The sequence below is a fragment of the Rutidosis leptorrhynchoides genome, chromosome 1 (assembly GCF_046630445.1).
Source record: "Rutidosis leptorrhynchoides isolate AG116_Rl617_1_P2 chromosome 1, CSIRO_AGI_Rlap_v1, whole genome shotgun sequence".
NCBI lineage: Eukaryota > Viridiplantae > Streptophyta > Magnoliopsida > Asterales > Asteraceae > Rutidosis > Rutidosis leptorrhynchoides.
In genome coordinates, this window is record NC_092333.1 from 480,725,912 (window position 1) to 480,745,219 (window position 19,308).

At 33.9% G+C, this 19,308-nt stretch overlaps 2 protein-coding genes across 4 annotated transcripts; one reads left to right on the forward strand and one right to left on the reverse strand.

The window, feature by feature from the left end:
* Nucleotides 1–325: 325 nt before the first annotated feature.
* Nucleotides 326–8,832, forward strand: LOC139874955 (very-long-chain aldehyde decarbonylase CER1-like). The gene is made up of 10 exons (XM_071862345.1): nucleotides 326–385; nucleotides 910–1,133; nucleotides 1,747–1,979; nucleotides 4,511–4,730; nucleotides 5,242–5,620; nucleotides 5,707–5,814; nucleotides 6,229–6,429; nucleotides 6,578–6,679; nucleotides 8,207–8,380; nucleotides 8,478–8,832. Exons 1-10 carry the CDS (start codon nucleotides 326–328, stop codon nucleotides 8,643–8,645), a joined length of 1,869 nt encoding a protein of 622 aa, XP_071718446.1. The 3' UTR covers nucleotides 8,646–8,832.
* A 1,301-nt stretch (nucleotides 8,833–10,133) lies between these two features.
* Nucleotides 10,134–13,137, reverse strand: LOC139874964 (uncharacterized). Of its 3 annotated transcripts, none has more exons than XM_071862359.1 (5): nucleotides 12,902–13,137; nucleotides 11,486–11,660; nucleotides 11,266–11,397; nucleotides 10,758–11,162; nucleotides 10,136–10,494 (listed from the first exon to the last, which is right to left on the reverse strand). In XM_071862359.1, exons 2-5 carry the CDS (start codon nucleotides 11,593–11,595, stop codon nucleotides 10,356–10,358), a joined length of 786 nt encoding a protein of 261 aa, XP_071718460.1. In that variant the 5' UTR covers nucleotides 11,596–11,660; nucleotides 12,902–13,137; the 3' UTR covers nucleotides 10,136–10,355. The 3 variants fall into 3 exon arrangements, with proteins under 3 accessions (XP_071718466.1, XP_071718460.1, XP_071718455.1); XM_071862354.1 differs by having other exon boundaries at nucleotides 11,486–11,668; XM_071862365.1 differs by lacking the exon at nucleotides 11,486–11,660 and having other exon boundaries at nucleotides 10,134–10,494.
* Nucleotides 13,138–19,308: the final 6,171 nt, after the last annotated feature.

Here is a 19,308-nt window from a genome sequence, read left to right on the forward strand (position 1 = left end):
CTATAAATTTATTTTGCAGACAGTTTGGAGTCATCGTGGGTGAAACGTTGTGATCACAAGGAGGATTAATTGTTCCAACTTTGTGGATCGAACCCATAACTTCGACTTTGTAAAAAGATCCTAAACACTTCACCACAGCCTGTGGTTAACAATATTGGTTTATCCGTATTTTTTTAGTAAATATTACATAATGTGCTTACAGGTGAAAATGTATTTTTAGTAAACTCTAAACATGAAATGCCACGTTGGTACAAGAGGTTTATGGACTTGTGGGTATATATAGTCACTCTAGCACAAGAAAAAAAACACAGAAATATAAGTTAGAATGGCTACTACTCCTGGGCTTCTCACAGACTGGCCATGGACACCACTTGGAAGCTTCAAGGTACAACCTTCAACTGCACACCACCTTTTCTCACCCTCGCCTCTTCAATTTTATGTTTCATCTTTAACTTGTAGCTTCAAAAACTATTTTAGCTTTTCTACCATGTAGAATTGTGAATTGTGATAACTTATTCAAATAAGCTAACCCAAACAATGGCAAATAGCATTTAAGCCGTATGATACTCCAATAAATAATACTGCAATTGTGTATAAATTACAAGTTCTTGATGCATGGTTTAGATTGATTTAACTGTATTCTAGTTTTCATTACATAGTTTTTCATCATCGAGTATATAGTACGTTTCAACTAAACGGGTAGTAGATATATATTCGTTCTCGACTAACATATGTTTTAGATCCATATATAACTTTCGATTAAGATGACCAGGCCAAGAACAAACAAAAATTTTAAATGTCGTTTAAATGGCGTTCAAAAATATTTGTTTTTTGTTTTATGGCGTTTGTTACATAATTTAAAGGCGAATTTATTGTCTACTAACAACTTCATTTGTATGACGATCAAAGTACGTAGTACTGGCTCCGTGGGTGATGAAGAGTATCTATGATTTTGTGACACTGGACAGTAACAAGAGAGACACAACATCAATTCTCATATTACCCGTTCTTTTAACAAGACTGGTCAACAATCAAATTTGGATTTCGCTTTCTCGATACCAAACCGCAAAAGGCAAAAATAGGATCCTCGACAAGACCATCGAGTTTGAGCAAGTCGACCGCGAAAGAAACTGGTCAATCTCTATTCTTCTCTTTAACAATGTCATAAAATTACATGTCGATTTTGTTAATTAGGTACTCATTTGTAGGCTTTGTTTTTCGATTAATTAACAAACGAGTTTATCAACATCAAGAAATAAAGAAGTGGATTGAATGATCTAACAACCCCCTGTTGGCTGTCAATTGTAATCTAATGTAAATGACCAGACACGGACTTACAGATTAAGGATATTTCTAATGTGACCACTGAAAACTTATTTGAAATAGTTTGTGTTGTGTTTAGATGAATAATCACTACACATTAATAATATGTTGACAGTAAAACGTAGACAATCTTTCGTGTAAGAAAATGTTTCTCACAGATACTCTGCGATTATTATTTATTATATTGTAATATAATAATAATTTATATTAATATTATGATAACTTTACTAAAGAGCCAATGATTTCACGGTATCGAGGTCAGCCTTACAACTTTGCGGTATCGAAAACTTCTAATGATTATTATGTTGTTAATAATAAAATAAAAAATGGAAGTACTAGAATTACCCGATTACATAATCACTTGAGATTTCATGAGCATAAATTATACGGAGTAACTTTTAATGTTAATATTTGTTTTTGCAGGGATGACCAAATAATATTTAATGGGGTATTGTATTATTTCGGAAATTACATTTTGGAAGATGCAAAGCACTTACCGTTATGGAGGTTAGACGGGGTTATTATAGTCATTTTACTACATGTTGGACTAGTAGAATTTCTGTATTATTGGCTTCATAGAGCTCTTCACCATCATTTCCTCTACAATCGTTACCATTCCCACCACCATTCCTCAATTGTCACGGAGCCAATCACTTGTAAATCTCTCTCTCTCGTACCGTATTTTATTTATTTTAGGATAATATTTATCACCTAGTTATTAGTTATATATCCATCCAAGGTTGCAAAATTCGCTATTCGGGGATTAATCGGTCGAAATTTTGGAATGATTAATTGGAAATTCGGGGATTAATCGAAGATTAATCGGATTGTACTATATATATTTAAATATTAGATTTTAAAAATTATATGTGTAACTAAAAAAAAAACCATAAATATAAAGATAATTTTTAACATAGTTGTCTGAAATTGTTCATTTTGCTTCAAAATTATAAAATTCTAGTTTAAATTCATGTTAAAATGTTAACCATTTTTTACTTTGACTGACTTTGATTACTAAATTCGATTTTGATCCATCAATTGACGTTGACCGTTTAATTAAACGGTTTTATGGAAATCAGAACGGATTGCTCCTAAAAATGATTAATCGGGGATTAATCGGCGAGTAATCGGGTTTTTTGCAACAGTGTATCCATCGATATCGATATATTTATAAGTGTTTCAATTTAACTTTTAAAATATTTCTTTATCAACTTTGACCATAAGTATCTTTATTTGTGTTATATAGTATTTGATAAAATTTATATGAATAGATTGAGTTTTTAATGACGTTTTATTAATATAAATTTTATCAAATAATATACAAAATAAAAATAAAAATATTTGCAGTTAAAATGACAAAAAAATACTTTAAAGTCAAATGTGAATACTTATAGTGTAACGGAGTTAGTACAATCTCTTAACGCATAAGTTTGATGGATTTTTAAAAAAAAAAATAGAACGGTGGATATATGATCACTTTTCTAAATAGTAAATCCTTTCATTCTTGAGCAAGTACACCAAAGTATACTTATTTATGAACGGTGATACTTTCACCATAATTTTTGACAAATTTAATAAAGTTGCATTTTAAAATTTTGTATTTGTACACAAACAATGCACAATTTTAGTCGATTTATCAAAAATTATTAGAGATAGATGGTTGTTGCACAATACTCAACCATTTTTTATTGAGGGATAGACATTTATGTATAACATTAACATGTGTAAGCTTAGTGTACAACTATATGTGTTACAACAATAAAGCCTACTAATGTAACCATCAGACAAGAGCTATGTATTGTAAGGTTGAACAGGGTAGAACCTGTAGGCTCAAAGTGAAACCCTTTATCCTCTTAGTACATTAGTACATATCGATTTACAATAGTACAACTATTCAGGGTCGCATTTGTGAATGAAAGTAATGGCAAAAGTACATACATCAATGCACACGTTACCATAATGCGTTTAATTAGGTGAATGAGCATTGATTTAAAGATCTTTTTGATGAAACAAATTATTTTTTGACAAAAAGTATAAAGAATTTTTGTTTGACAAAAACTATGAAATTAAAATGTTGTTAGGTACAACCATTTATTGCACATACTACAAATGTTTTCTGACCAATGTACAATAACTAGTTCTTGAACCCTTCTTCGCGCTGGGGTTCGGTTTTCAATGTATTTTATTGCGTTTAATTTGTAAAATTATTTCGTGGCTAAAGAATAATGTCGTTGAAGCGCAACTCGAGCCGAACTAAAAGGTATAACCCGTGAAAGATTTAAATGTTATTTTAAATTAACAATATATGTCCATCTCCGCGTTTAGCTATGTAATTATCGACTTCTAAATATTTAACGCAAAATCAACGTGTATGAAAAGTACCTCAAATATTTAGTGTTTTTTAAAAAGCGTCCGTTTTGCGTATAGTTAGTGACATTGTGTTCCTAAAATTATTTCGAGTTTAACGATGGTGTCGGAAAAATTTAACTCGTTGCGAGAGAGAAGATATGACTCGTTGAATATTTGGGTGGAGTTTATTTATGATTTTTTATGAAAATGGTTATTTGACACTTTACCCCCCTGTTTGGGAGGTCGATTTGAATATTTGAAAAAAGTGTGGAGGTCTTTGGTAGTGAAATTTAATTAGAATTAAAAAAAGGTGAAGGGACGAAAATGCCCCTAGTTACTGTTCACCATTTTTGTAATATTTGGGTAGAGTTTATTTAAAAAAAATTTATGAAAATTGTTATTTGACACTTTATCCCCCTGTTTGGGGGGTCGATTTGAATATTTAAAAAAAGTGTGGGAGTCTTTAGCAGTGTAGTGAAATTTAATTAGAGTTAAAAAAAAAAAAAAGTAAAAGGATAAAAATACCCCTAATTACTATTCACTTTTTTTTTTCTATTAGATAATATAGTAAAGTAATATGACAAAAAATATTCCACATATCCACATATATAGCAGTTTGAAATTTCATGTGATTGCATTTAAATTTCAATATTCCATATACGTTATGCTATAATAATATCATATTTGTAATTCCAAAACACTAAAAGACCCCTTATTATTGTGGATTTGTAGATGAGAAGTCAATATATAAATGATTCAAATTATAATGTGTGAATTACAAAAATAGCCTCAATAAATTTAAATTTATGGTAACTATTGAATAATGTTTTGATTGCAGCCGTGGTTCATCCATTTGCCGAGCACATTGCATATTTTGCACTATTTGCGATCCCCATATTGACCACAGTACTGACTGGTACCGCATCTCTGGTTGCGATCGCTGGGTATGTAACTTTCATCGACGTAATGAACAATTTGGGTCACTGCAATTTTGAGCTGATTCCGAAATCACTCTTCTCTTTATTCCCTCCACTTAAGTACATCATGTACACCCCATCGTAAGTCGACTAGCTCATTTACTTGCTCTTCTGTAAGTTTACTGTTACAAACATACTTTATAACTGAAATTTTACAGGTGCTAAATGTATTGAAGTTGTAACTAAATGTCACCAAATATAAAATGATTGTTTTTGTTGTTAACATGTAAACTTGCATGTTGGTAGCTTTAAAATTGGACTGAGTGTGTATATATATGAGAAACTTGAGGGGTTAAAATGTAAAAGAATAAGATTGGCTGACTGGTCCTTATATCTTAGTGGTTGAGGTACTAATATCTTCACAAAAGGGTGTTATATTCAAACTTCACTAACAGCATATCTTGAAGTAATCAGAGAAAACGTTGAAAACAGTTACGGGATAACCTAGTTAGGTTGCGTACCTCTTGAGTAAAATTACTCTCATTCCCTAGTTAGCCTGAACAAGAAACCCTCATCCATTTACCGATTTACTGATAGTTGATTCGTGACACATATTATGAGTTTGAAAATGGTTGTCTAATTTTTGGTCCAGGTACCATTCTTTACACCATACTCAATTTCGAACAAATTACTCACTTTTCATGCCATTCTACGACTACATATATGGCACTATGGACAAATCTACGGACACATTGTATGAGAATTCACTACGCCGAAAGGAAGAATCACCAAACGTTGTGCATTTAACGCATCTAACAACACCAGAGTCTATTTATCACAATAGGCTCGGGTTTGCATCCTTAGCAGCTAAACCACACACTTCATCCAAATGGTACTTGTGGATTCTATGGCCTGTAACGGTGTGGTCCATGCTGATTACTCTGCTTTATGGGAAAACGTTCGTAGTTGAACGAAATGTCTTCAAAAATCTCAAACTACAAACGTGGGCCATACCAAAATACAAGATACAAGTATGCATACTATTTTAGTTATCATCTGTTTCTTTTTTGACTTTCTTTCTGATTATTTTAATGCATTATTATTTGTTGAACTGTAGTATCGATTGGAGTGGCTAAGAAAAAGCATTAATGACCTAATAGAGGAGGCTATACTAGAAGCTGATGCAAAGGGAGTGAAGGTCATTAGTCTTGGTCTACTTAATCAGGTTCTTAAACACACTTTTAGTTGCGAATATACACTTCATACGTTACAATCAACTAGTTACTTCTTACATGCTTCTTGAAGTAGTATTTGTGACAAATAGATAGGTTATACGTTAACTCGTATTTACTTTAATTATCATTTGACAAAACTTGGCCAACATTATAATAGTGATTCTCGAGTTTTTATTGGAAGCGGAAAGGAAAAGAGAGTACATGATTATGGAGGATAGTACATTCATTTTTTGTTAACAACGCTATCCACCCATATTTGGACGGATTGAGAAGGATAATAAAACACTCTCATTCCCTTTCTTTTCCATTCTTTTCAGCTCTAAAAAATACTCGAGAATACAACGTAAAGCTATAATTATGATGACTTTATGAGAGTTGCTATACTAAGTTTGGTAATCTTTTAGGGGGAGGACTTGAATAAAAATGGAAAGTTATTCATAAGAAGAAATCCACAACTAAAAGTGAAGGTGGTGGATGGAAGTAGTTTAGCAGTTGCAGTGGTTTTAAACAGCATTCCAAAAGGCACTACTCAAGTTGTTTTCAGGGGCAGATTCAATAAGATTGCTTCAAATCTTGCTCTAGCTCTATGTCAAAAGGGCATCCAGGTAATTTCACTTTTCTTTTTTCCATCTATATATCTATGTATATACTATATATGAGAAATCTAAATTATCTATGAATATTGATACTTCCATATCTTTATCGAATCATACTAATGTACATTCTTGTGCTTACTTTGGGTTTATATCATAGGTTGCAATCTCTCAAGATAATGATTACAAGATGTTGAAATCTAAGCTCAAATCTACAGATAACCACGATAAATTGGTCCGTTCGCGTACATACTCCCAAAAGGTATTGTCTTACAATATATAGATACAACAACAACAACAATACCCAATCCCACAAAAGTGGGGTATGGGAGAGGTGGGTGTAGACAATCATTCTTCGTACCCTAGATTAGAAGGAAGTCACTACTCCAGCCGCGGGTATAGAACCCGCGCCTAGATAAGGTCGTCCCTCCCTCTACTCTAGAGCAAAAGAGATTGCTTCCAAACGGACCTCCGGCCAGAAGTGCTCAAAAAAACGAAAAGATAGGGCAAAAGATACGTACCTGTAAGAGTTATGTGCTCCTAGCAAGAAGCAACCATACACAGTAACCAAAAAAGAGAACACATAAAGCAGTAATGCACAACAGTAGGGCAAATAGCATGGATCATACAGAGCACAAAACCATTTAAAATCAAGTAAACATACAGACAAACAAAATAAATATATATATATATATATATATATATATATATATATATATATATATACACACACACACGCACCACACATGAGCATGGATAAAAAAACTCATGCTTAAACATATATACATATAGATACATTCGTAGATTATATACTTAGGTACAGAAACAAGACAGACAAACATACATACACCAATACATGTTACATAGATACATAGGTAAATATATAGGTAACCAACATATGCAGCGGTACATATATATAGTCTAAATACATATAAATAGATACAGGTGCATATATACTATGTGGAGGGTTATATATAGTGTAGCTATAGAATAACTAGTTATAGTTATATATGTAGTTGTATAATAAATGTATAATACACATTGAAAAAAAAAAAAAAAAAAACTTACCCAATTATTCCAATTCTACTCCTCCACAGGCTCCTATCAGAAGTCATGTCCTCCGTTAGTAGAAGCTCTTTCATGTCCAGCTTCAATCTATCCTCCATCCTACGTCTAGGTCTACCCCTTCTCCTTACGCAGCCAACGGCGAGGGTCTCGACTCTCCTAACCGGGGCTAAAAGTGGGCGCCTCCTAACATGCCCAAACCATCTAAGTCGTCCTTCCCTAAGTTTGTTGATGATGTTCCCAACTTCCAATTTCTCCCTAAAAACTCCATTTGGTATCATATCTAGCATGGTCTTACCACACGTCCATCTAAGCATTCTCATTTCTGCCACCTCCATTCTCCTCTCTTGGGCCTTCGTCATTGGCCAACACTCCGATCCGTACAGCATGGCTGGTCTGATTGCCACCTTGAAGAATTTCCCTTTTAGCTTAAAGGGGACCTTCTTGTCGCACAACACCCCTTTCGCAGCCCTCCACTTCAACCATCCTACTCGTATACGATGCGTCACGTCCTCATCTATTCTTCCCGAATTGTGAAGCATCGAGCCTAAATATCTAAAGGACCCTTGCGGGGGTAAAATCTGATCCCCAATTCGGATCATGTGCTTACAATATATAGATGTTATACAAAAACAATCATGTGCTTATAACATTTTAATGAGAAAATATCTTAAGCTGATTTGTATTTTAATTTGTTTTGGGGTGATTACTTGATTTTGTGAAGACATGGTTAGTTGGAGATGGACTAACAAAAGAGGAACAAATGAAGGCATCAAAGGGGACACTAATCATTCCTTATTCTCAATTTCCTCCGAAAAAAGAGCGCAAAGATTGTTATTACTACACCACACCATCAATGCTCGCTCCTAAATATCTACAAAACGTTGATTCATGTGAGGTAAGTACAAAATCTACAACTGGTCCGACTAGGCTTGATAACCTAATTCTAATATTATTAATTTTAGTAATGAAAACTGAAACTTATGTTGAAACAGAACTGGCTGCCAAGAAAGGTGATGAGTGCATGGAGAATTGCAGGGATGGTTCATGGGTTGGAAGGCTGGAATGTGAATGAGTGTGGAGATGAAATTTTCAACATAGATAAAGTTTGGGAAGCCAGTATCCAACACGGGTTCACTCCTCTCATGAAATCGCTGGCTTAATTTACGTGCTCAAGTGTTTGGACTGAGTTTTAGTTTCTTTTAAGCTTTATATCTTGATATTAAGGATGTCTACAATTGCATTTACAGAAATTTGTATTGGACAAAATGATCGTCGATGAGTTCTTGTTCTTAATTGCTTCAGAGTCTGTTGTATCTGGGGAGGAACTGTATGCAAGTTTTATGAGCTTAAGAGATGTGAAAAGATCGAAATTTCTATCACTTCAAAGATACAACGAAAACCAATAAATAAATTGAATTCAAATATTGTTGAGATACTGCAGTTTCTATTCAAACTATGCTTATTTGTCATTATATGACAAAACTGGGATGTTATAACATATCATTTCTTGTGCATTTGTTCTGAAAAAATCTGAATATGAACATTGACCTCAAGTTCTTTTTGTTGTATCAGATCCTATGGATGGGTTGGGTACGAGTAAAAATGACTTCATATAAAAACGGAGAATATGTCAAAACAGTCTAGACAGATTGAGTTAACCACTAACATTCTGTTCATAGACTTAGAATATTGTAAGCGCTTTTAAAAAGGCATTGAATGTTTATCGGCATGCTTCAACCCATTTGATCCATATAACCATTATAATTGCACTGCACATTTTATATTCTATCTTTTTGATATTACACTGGCATCTTTATGAACGATGAACACCATTTGCATACCCAAGCAACAGACGCATATGCAGTACGAAAACTATTTCTGCACAATGTGCCACTTACGTTCTAAGAGGCCAGAACAGTATACTTAGGGATATGAATTCATATGGCATAACTATTTATTTGAACGGTGCAACCATATATTTACAAGATACAGTTATACCCACACATTGTACAGTTATGTGCCGCCTACAGTTACTCTTATATTTTTAATTGGAAAGGCATAACATACTGTCATTAGCAAAGTATCTATTGCATTATTGGTTGACTGCAATCAAACTACTCTCCGGCAGTGGCAACTCTACATAATACTCCGTGGGATCACGGGACACCACTAGTTTGAAAATTTTTACTAGAAACTACCCTTTAAATTTTATATGACACTACTAAATTTAACAGTAGGACCCTAACTATTTTTCGGATTTATAGTTTTTCCTTTGAATTGTATAGGACACCACTAAATACAACTACTCGTACCCCATATGTTTTTCGAATTTGTAGTTTTTTGAAGAAACAACTGCTATTTATTTATATATAATTGGTACTGAAAAGAAAAAAAAAAAACATTTGGGGACCCATTTGAATTCTGATCCTGCTTCTCGGGTACGTCATCAAAAACCCATCATATACGATATAATCCCATTTCTACATACATTATCCTTTCTGACTTTTACTAGTCAAACAATCTCATAGGTCTGTTTAGTAACTTTAAACATTTGACATCCAATTATTCAGGTTTATTCTATTTGAGGTAAGGATCTTATAGTATTTTAGTGTACAAATCACTACCCATATTTATTAGACTTTGAGTATCTTTTTATCATTGAATAATAAAGTATACAAATACAATGACTTTACAGGGGTTTCCCTAGTATACTTTACAATACATGCTACTCTATATATACATATATATCTGAGTATCTGACACAGCATATAAAGGAGAAAAAAGATAGAATTTGAGGTATTACATTGTCGATCAAAACTTAATTATCATAAAAAGACTATTTATTACTATTTATAATTATAGAAAAAAAATCAAGGAAGAACAGGAAGGTCGACCTTATTAAAAGAAAAAAAACTTACACGTCCATGTTCGACATAACAAAACTTCAAAGGAATGCTATCACACTGTCCTTCAAGAACTTCAATCTCTTCCCTTGTTGGTGGTTTGCCACTAAAATACAGGAACCAAAACAATGTTAAATGTGAGTAAATTTAAGTGGAAACTTCTTGTATCTGCACAACATGGTTGTACAAGTCGGCTGAAGTAGTCCGAACCGACTAGGCCAAAAAGTCAAATTAGTCGGTCAAAAACAGTCAAAGTCAAAGGTGGTCAACATCTGACTAGTCCAGACCCGACTAGCGACTATAACAACCTTGTTGCACAATTGTGGTTACAGGATAGCATTACTTAAAAGATTTATACAGTTATCTTACGTGCTAATGAAGAGAACAAACATCGGATTGCCTGGATTTGACTTTCTAAACTTGCTATTTGGAGGATAAACGTCGAAAACCGGTCTAACTTTCTTAATCTGAAGTGTACTAAACAATTTAGTGATATCCATAATAGAACCGTCATCCACATGTCCACTTTCGGTTAACTTTTGGCTCCCTGAATCACCATCAACAGATTCAGCAACTAATTTAGAAAGTTTTACATTCCAACAAACACCATGTCGGTTAATTATGTAACCCAAAGACTTAAGGTGCTTGTATACTTCGAATGACTCCCAACATGTTCCACCTACACGTTCCGCAACCTTTTTATAAATATCTTCTAAAGGAATTAACTTATCATCTTCGTCTAACAAATGCAAAGCCCCGATCTCAACCAAATACCTACACAATGTAAACCTTCTTTACAAAAGATGTAATTATGGAATACAATGACAGAGCTTCATCATTACAATATTCGTTTATTTTTAGTAATGTATATGCTTACAGTGTATCTTCAAGAAAACTGTATATTTTCCCCTCACGTATTATTCCTGTAGTTGTCCACATTCGACCCTTATTACAAACAATTTCAGCCATTCCCAAATCTTCCTTCCAACGAGCTTTGGAAATATCTTTCCTAAATATATAAAATATACTCCACATTTTAATCAAACAAAAGTTACAAATTTTATATAGAAAATAAAAGAATAAGGGCCCAAGAGCACCTAAACTGTAATTTGGGTAACTCATTATAGTCATGGAAAAGGTCCTCGTTTTCACTATTAGGCGAAGTTAACTCCGAATCACTTGATCCTGCCCAGTCTTCAACGTCCATTATTGATTTTATTACGTGAAAGCAACACACTTGGATATATATGCCAAGGATCTGATATGTGAAACCTAGAAAACTAAACCAATAAACTATTTCATCCATTTGTCATCTCACATGTAACATACATTCATACAAAATAACCCTACAACAGCTGCAATACTACTACGTACAAAAGTAGTAGCATAGAATGTAGATGATGACAAGCCTGGTAAAATGGGTTGGTTAATTATGGGTCATATTTTTAAGTCTTCCCAGGTCTCTACGAAAAAAAAAGTTTGCTTATAAAATAAATTTCATACTTGTCCATTCTACTAATGAAGTTATTCATGTAGTACCTAGTAATTGTTAAGCATGTGAAATTTGATATTCATAGTTAGTTTCAGACATATTTATGCATGATAACAGTAAATTATAAACTTGATTTCCAAATTTTAAGAATGAACAGATATAAGTACAATGTATAATTTAATAAACTGATTTTGACAATTAAAGGTCAACGTTGACAGTTTCAGAAGCAAAATCATTTATAGTTTTAAGCACTGTTGTAAACAAACCCGATTACTCATCGATTAATCCTCGATAAATCATTTTTCGGAGCAATCCGTTCTGATTTCCAAAAATTTGTTTAATTAATTGGTCAACGTCAATTGATGGGTCAAAATCAAATTTGGTAATCAAAATCGGTCAAAGTCAAAATTGGTCAACATTTTAACATGAATTTAAACTAGAACTTTATTATTTTTGAGCAAAATGAACAATTTTAGACAATTATGTTAAGGTTTATTTTTATATTTATGGTTTTTTCTATATTTACACATTACACACATAATTTATAAACTTTGATATTTAAATGTATACAGTAGAATTCAATTAATCCCCGAATTTCTGATTAATCATTCTAAAGTCCCGACCTATTAATCCCCGAATAGCAAAATTTGCAAACTTGGTTTTAAGCATTCACCCAACATGAGGGAGCTAAACAATCATATTTGTAGCATCATGATAAGTGTTGGAGATAATCTCATAAACACTAATACCTTCAATCAGACTTAGTTCTCTTCGATTCCAGCAAAAACAAACAACATAATAAGTATTGCAAAAAAAAAAAAAAAAAAAAAAAAAAAAAAAACACTATTCAAGACTAAGTTTTGTAGTTAGCTTAAGATTGCAACTAAAAGGTCGATGATCATAACAAGCAGGTGAGAGTAATTGGCTACATATATCGTAATAAAACTGCGATGAAATCAATATATCAATCGAATTAATATCGGAATGCCTATATCTAGTGGAGATACATTTGTAGACTTACCTAAGTTAGATTGTGAAATAAATTCCGATGAACGGATTATTACGGTGCTCCTTCCGATAAAAGTGACGGCGGTGTTACGGCGGTGGCTGTTGTGTCTATTTATTCGAACGGATTTAGGTTTTGCATATTGGAAAAATCAAGACGAACTATTTGATAGTAAAAGCCCATGGTCTTTCTAAGTTTTTCGGTAGTACGGGTCTACGGGACGGATCGAGTCATCGAACCAGAAAATGTTAAAAATGGACCGGACCTGATGTTAAATATACATTCTTTACATATAATCATATCATTATCAAGTCTTTATTCTTTATGCGTTGTTAGTAAAGATCGGCTCGCGCGTTGCAGCGGGGCGTTTCGGGTTACATGTTCATATTTAACTTAGTGTAATATACTTACAGAAGCAAAAACAGCTTACTCCGCGAAATGATTTTGCTTGATAACTAAAATATTGTTTCAGTAAGTAGAGATGACACGCACTTTGCGACATATACGTTTTTAACGTCTTATGACAGTAATTTCGAGCGAGAACTGATATCGAGATGATATAGTTAATTTGGGTTGTTTATTATATGTGTATATATATGTATGAAAGATAGCCCGAAATGGTTAGCGTTTTTTAAAGCGCGTCCGTTAATTCGAGTTAAATGGCTGTGGAGGTGAGAATTAACTCGCGGCGAATAGAAAGATAAGCTCCGTTAAGATGTAGATACAGTTAGCGTTTTTTAAAACTACAATGTTTCGAACGCAGTTAGTTTCATTTTGTTCGTAAAATTATTTCAAGTTTAATGGTGATGTCGGTGAGGAGTAACTCGAGACAATTACGAAGATAAGGCCCATGAAAATTTTTGGTGAAGTTTATTTTTATTTTTGAATTTAAAATTGAATTTACGTTTTATACTTCTAAAGAAGTTCCCAAATGGACCTAGTTGTAAGAGGGGGTGTGATGCCCCGTACAAAACCATCGTGTACGAATCATCAACAACAGGATCATTACATGGTCAAACACTATATGCGTTTTCAAAACAAGTTTGCATTCATGATAAAAGGTGACGTCATAACTAACGCCAAAAGTTTTACATCAAAAGTATGCTTCAATGAACAGAAGCAACCAGTAATTGTACGTGACCCCAATGGTCGTTACAAATCATAGTTTCAAAAGTAATAATGTTATGAATGCAAGATAAACAGTTCATGCGGTGATAACTCTAGAGCAGCGGATGTCTACAGCAAGACTAGTACACAGCGGAAGATAGCAACCTTAAGCACCTGAGAAAAACATGCTTAAAAACGTCAACACAAAGATTGGTGAGCTATAGTTTAAGTATAACAGTAATGTAAGGTAGGCCACGAGATTCCAGTGCTACAAAGAGCGTTTCAAAACAGTATGATAAAGTATATGTTTAACCGTGGGCACTTGGTAACTAACTTAACGTTTATACCCCCTGAAAGTACACTTGGCAAGTGCGTATGTATACGAAGTATTAAACACTCGTTAAATGCTAGCGCGACTAGCCCGAGTGGGGATGTCAAACCCTATGGATCCATATCTAAGATTCGCGTTCACCGGTTCAAAAACCAATGACTAAACGTTACCGAGCTAAAGGGAATGTTTATGCCGTTGTATAACCCACACATATATAAAGTTTAAGTACTCGTGCCTAGTATGTAAAACGTAAAAAGCGCATGTATTCTCAGTCCCAAAATAGTTAAAGTAAAAAGGATGCTATAACTCACAGTGGTAAAGTAGTGGTAAAGTCGAGTCGGGAAACAAGCAAGTACGTAGGTCCGGAAAGTCCTCAACCTAAGTTAAATAGTACTAAGTCAGTAAATCGTCCCAAAAGGTTTAAATGTATGTAAATTAGGTCTTAAGGATCATCATCATTCATCATTAAACAAAAGGTGTAAAGTAAGTTTCGTTTATGAAAGAAGTTTAAAACAAAGGCTGACTTCGATCAGTCACCACGGCCTCTATACCTACTGAAATAAGGTGATACCAGTGGTCATGGCTCCGTATATGAGTCCTTTAGTTGTGGTAAAAATTCCAGAAGCAAACTCGTCTTCGTTTGACCGTGACGACGGTCTAAGTGCGAGTAGGTCAGAATTTTCAGCACAACGTTAAAAGACATAGTGACACTCGGAGGGCCATAAATCCTAAACCGTAACTCGGATTAAGATGAGTCCTAAATAAAAAGTTATCTAATCGAATAGAGCTATCTGAAAATCATCTTTAAAGTAGCCCAGGTCGTACTGATCAGACCCAGTAACAGTAAAACAGTAGGTTCCGGTGGGTTTCTTGGTACTCGATGCTTATCACGGTTCTCATCCTTGATGCATATAGCTTCAAGTGTACAACTCGTTGATGTGTTTGCATCAACTTAACCAAGATTTAACCATCATAACAAAAGTGCGAGTCTAAGATATGTAGCACAACTCACTTAAGTGTTGCAAGTGTTTTGATGAACCAAAGTTACATCAAAGTCTTAGATTTAACACATACATAAAATATAAAAGTAATATTGAACTACAACTTGAAAGTAAACTAACTAACCAAGATCTTAAGATGTAGAACATAGTTCTTAGTTAGATCTTGAAGATCCAAGACCCAAAGGTCTAGATCTAAAGTTACTAAGTTAAATCATAAGTAATAAGTATATGAAGTTATAACTAAAGAGTTACACTTCCATGTTCTTGAACTTTCAAGTTAACTTTTGTTCAAGAAAAATGAGATCAAAGTTAACTAGTAACACTTGACCAAGAACAACATAAATCACAAATTTAAAGTGCAAGGAAATGAAGAAATAATCTAAATAAACAAGTAACTAGTTCATTGTTGTTCATACTTTAAAGATTCAAGCCAAAGTCTCGATCTTTAAGAATGTAAACTTTTAAGTTTACAACATGAATTACAAGTATGACTTACAACACATGAACTTACAATCTTTTAAAATATTAGATGTAGAACATAAACTAGAGAGTTTAGCTCTTGTGTGTTCTTGTAAATACAAGATAATATGAAGAACAAACTAAAGAGTTTGGTTCTTAGTAACAAGTAAGTAATCAACAACAATAACAAGTAAGTAAGTAAACCATAAACAAGAACAATTAACAAACAAGCAAATGATGATGATTATGGGTGTATGCTTCAGTTTTGAGTCAAGAAAAGAGAAGAAGAAAAGCTCATGACACTTACAATGTTTGAGAGAAAAGGAGAGAAAAAGAAGAAGTAAGTTTGTGTGTGTGAAGAGTGAATGAAGTAAACAAGAGAGTACTAGTATACAAGTTAATAAAAAAAAATTGAATCCCTCTTGACATGGGAGCCGTCGGTTTTCAACAAAAAAAGAGGGGGAAGAAAATGGTCCACAAGGTTCTTACATGTTACTAGCTTAAAAGATGGTTATAAGGTTGAAATGTGTTGGAACAAGGTGTAAGTAACTCTTAACTAGATTCTATAAGCATTACACTAACTAGTTAGGCCTTAAGTGGTACTTACATGCAAGTAATGGGCTAAATAATCCATTAAAGATGTAGGGTGGGCTTCTAAGCCCACCAATCACAAATAAAAGCCCAAGTTCCATTAATTAACAAATTAATCCGATAAGAGCCCAAGTAATTAACTAGTAGTCTTGGTTAATTAAAATGATTAATAAATAAATCATGAATGTAAATAATATCTGAAAATATTATTCATGAAATGTTCATGTGTCACAAAGACGTTTCGGGCATTTAAAAGTCAAGTATGGTATCAAGTAAATGTATAACAATACATTCATTAAATCACAAGTATTAATAATAATTATTAATAAATAAACGTTGGAAAATCCAGGGTCGTTACATTACCCACCTGTTAAAGAAAATTTCGTCCCGAAATTTTAAGCTGAGGTAGATGGAGGAGTCGGGAAGAGGTGAGGATACCTCTGCATCATTTGATCCTCTCGTTCCCAAGTAAACTCAGGTCCTCGTTTGGCATTTCATCGTACTCGGACGATCGGAATCTTGTTGCGTTTCAAAGTTTTGACCTCACGGTCCATAATTTCAACAGGTTCTTCCACAAAGTGAAGTTTGTCATCAATGGTAAGTTCTTCCAGTGGTATGATGAGTTCGGGTGCAGCAAGACACTTCTTCAAGTTTGACACGTGGAAGGTAGGATGAACTGAGCTCAATTGTGCTGGTAAATCCAAACGATATGCAACGGGTCCGACACGCTCCAAGATTTCAAAAGGACCAATGTATCGCGGGTTTAACTTTCCGCGCTTTCCAAAACGAATCACACCTTTCCAAGGTGCAACCTTCAACATTACACGGTCACCAACGTTGAATTTAAAGTCTTTACGTTTAAGATCGGCATAACTCTTTTGGCGATCGCGGGCAGTCTTAAGTCTAGCCTGAATCTGAGCAATCTTCTCCGTTGTTTCATGGACTACCTCGGGTCCGGTGATTTGCTTTTCGCCTACTTCGGCCCAACAAATAGGAGATCGGCATTTGCGGTCATACAACGCTTCAAAAGGTGCAGCATTAATGCTCGAGTGATAACTGTTGTTGTAAGAGAATTCGGCGAGTGGCAAATGCCTTTCCCATGCCTTTCCGAAATCAATGACACATGCACGCAATATTTCCTCCAAAGTCTGAATCGTTCGTTCACTTTTCCCGTCGGTCTGTGGGTGATAAGCAGTACTCATGTCGAGACGGGTTCCCATGGCTTCTTGTAAGGAACGCCAAAATCTAGAATCAAAACGGGGATCGCGATCCGAGATGATCGATAAAGGTACACCATGACGAGATACAACCTCTTTAATGTATAATTGAGCAAGTCTCTCCATCGTATCCGTTTCCTTCATAGACAAGAAATATGCAGATTTGGTAAGACGGTCAACAATAACCCAAATGGTATCGTATCCGCCCACCGTCTTTGGTAGCTTGGTGATGAAATCTATCGTTATCCTTTCCCACTTCCATTGTGGGATTTCCGGTTGTTGAAGTAATCCAGAGGGCCTCTGATGCTCGACCTTAACTTTTGAGCAAGTCAAACACTTACCAACATAAGTTGCAACGTCCTTCTTAAGATTCGGCCACCAATACTGTTCCTTAAGATCGTGGTACATTTTGCCCGCTCCGGGATGAATCGAATATCTTGACTTGTGGGCTTCATCAAGTATAAGGTTCCTTAGATCTCCATAAAGAGGTACCCAAATTCTTCCGGCATAACATCAGAGTCCAGACTCCCTAACCTCGAATCGAGAGACAAGTTGTAGTGACCCGAACTTTTCCATGTTTATATATATATTAAATGAAATTGTTATTTACATGATTAAGTGTTTCCAACATGTTAAGCAATCAAACTTGTTAAGACTTGATTAATTGAAATAGGTTTCATATAGACAATTGACCACCCAAGTTGACAGGTGATTCACGAACGTTAAAACTTGTAAAAACTATACGATGACATATATATGGTTATATATATAGTTAACATGATTTTATTATAAGTATGTATCTCATTAGGTATTTTAACAATGAGTTATATACATAAAAATGAGACTATTAATTTAAGAAACTCGAAAACGATATATATAACGATTATCGTTATAACAACGTCTTACTAGGTACATATGAATCATATTAAGATATTGATACACTTGGTTAATTATGTTAAATGATAAGTAAATATATTATTAAGTGTATTAACAATGAAATACATATGTAAAAATAAGACTACTAACTTAATGATTTCGAAACGAGACATATATGTAACGATTATCGTTGTAACGACATTTAACTGTATATACATCATACTAAGATATATTATATATCATAATATCATGATAATATAACAATTTAACATCTCATTTGTTATAATAAACAATGGGTTAACAACATTCAACAAGATCGTTAACCTAAAGGTTTCAAAACAACATTTACATGTAACGACTAACGATGACTTAACGACTCAGTTAAAATGTATATACATGTAGTGTTTTAATATGTATTCATACACTTTTGAAAGACTTCAAGACACTTATCAAAATACTTCTACTTAACAAAAATGCTTACAATTACATCCTCGTTCAGTTTCATCAACAATTCTACTTGTATGCACCCGTATTCGTACTCGTACAATACACAGCTTTTAGATGTATGTACTATTGGTATATACACTCCAATGATCAGCTCTTAGAAGCCCATGTGAGTCACCTAACACATGTGGGAACCATCATTTGGCAACTAGCATGAAATATCTCATAAAATTACAAAAATATGAGTAATCATTCATGACTTATTTACATGAAAACAAAATTACATATCCTTTATATCTAATCCATACACCAACGACCAAAAATACCTACAAACACTTTCATTCTTCAATCTTCTTCATCTAATTGATCTCTCTCAAGTTCTATCTTCAAGTTCTA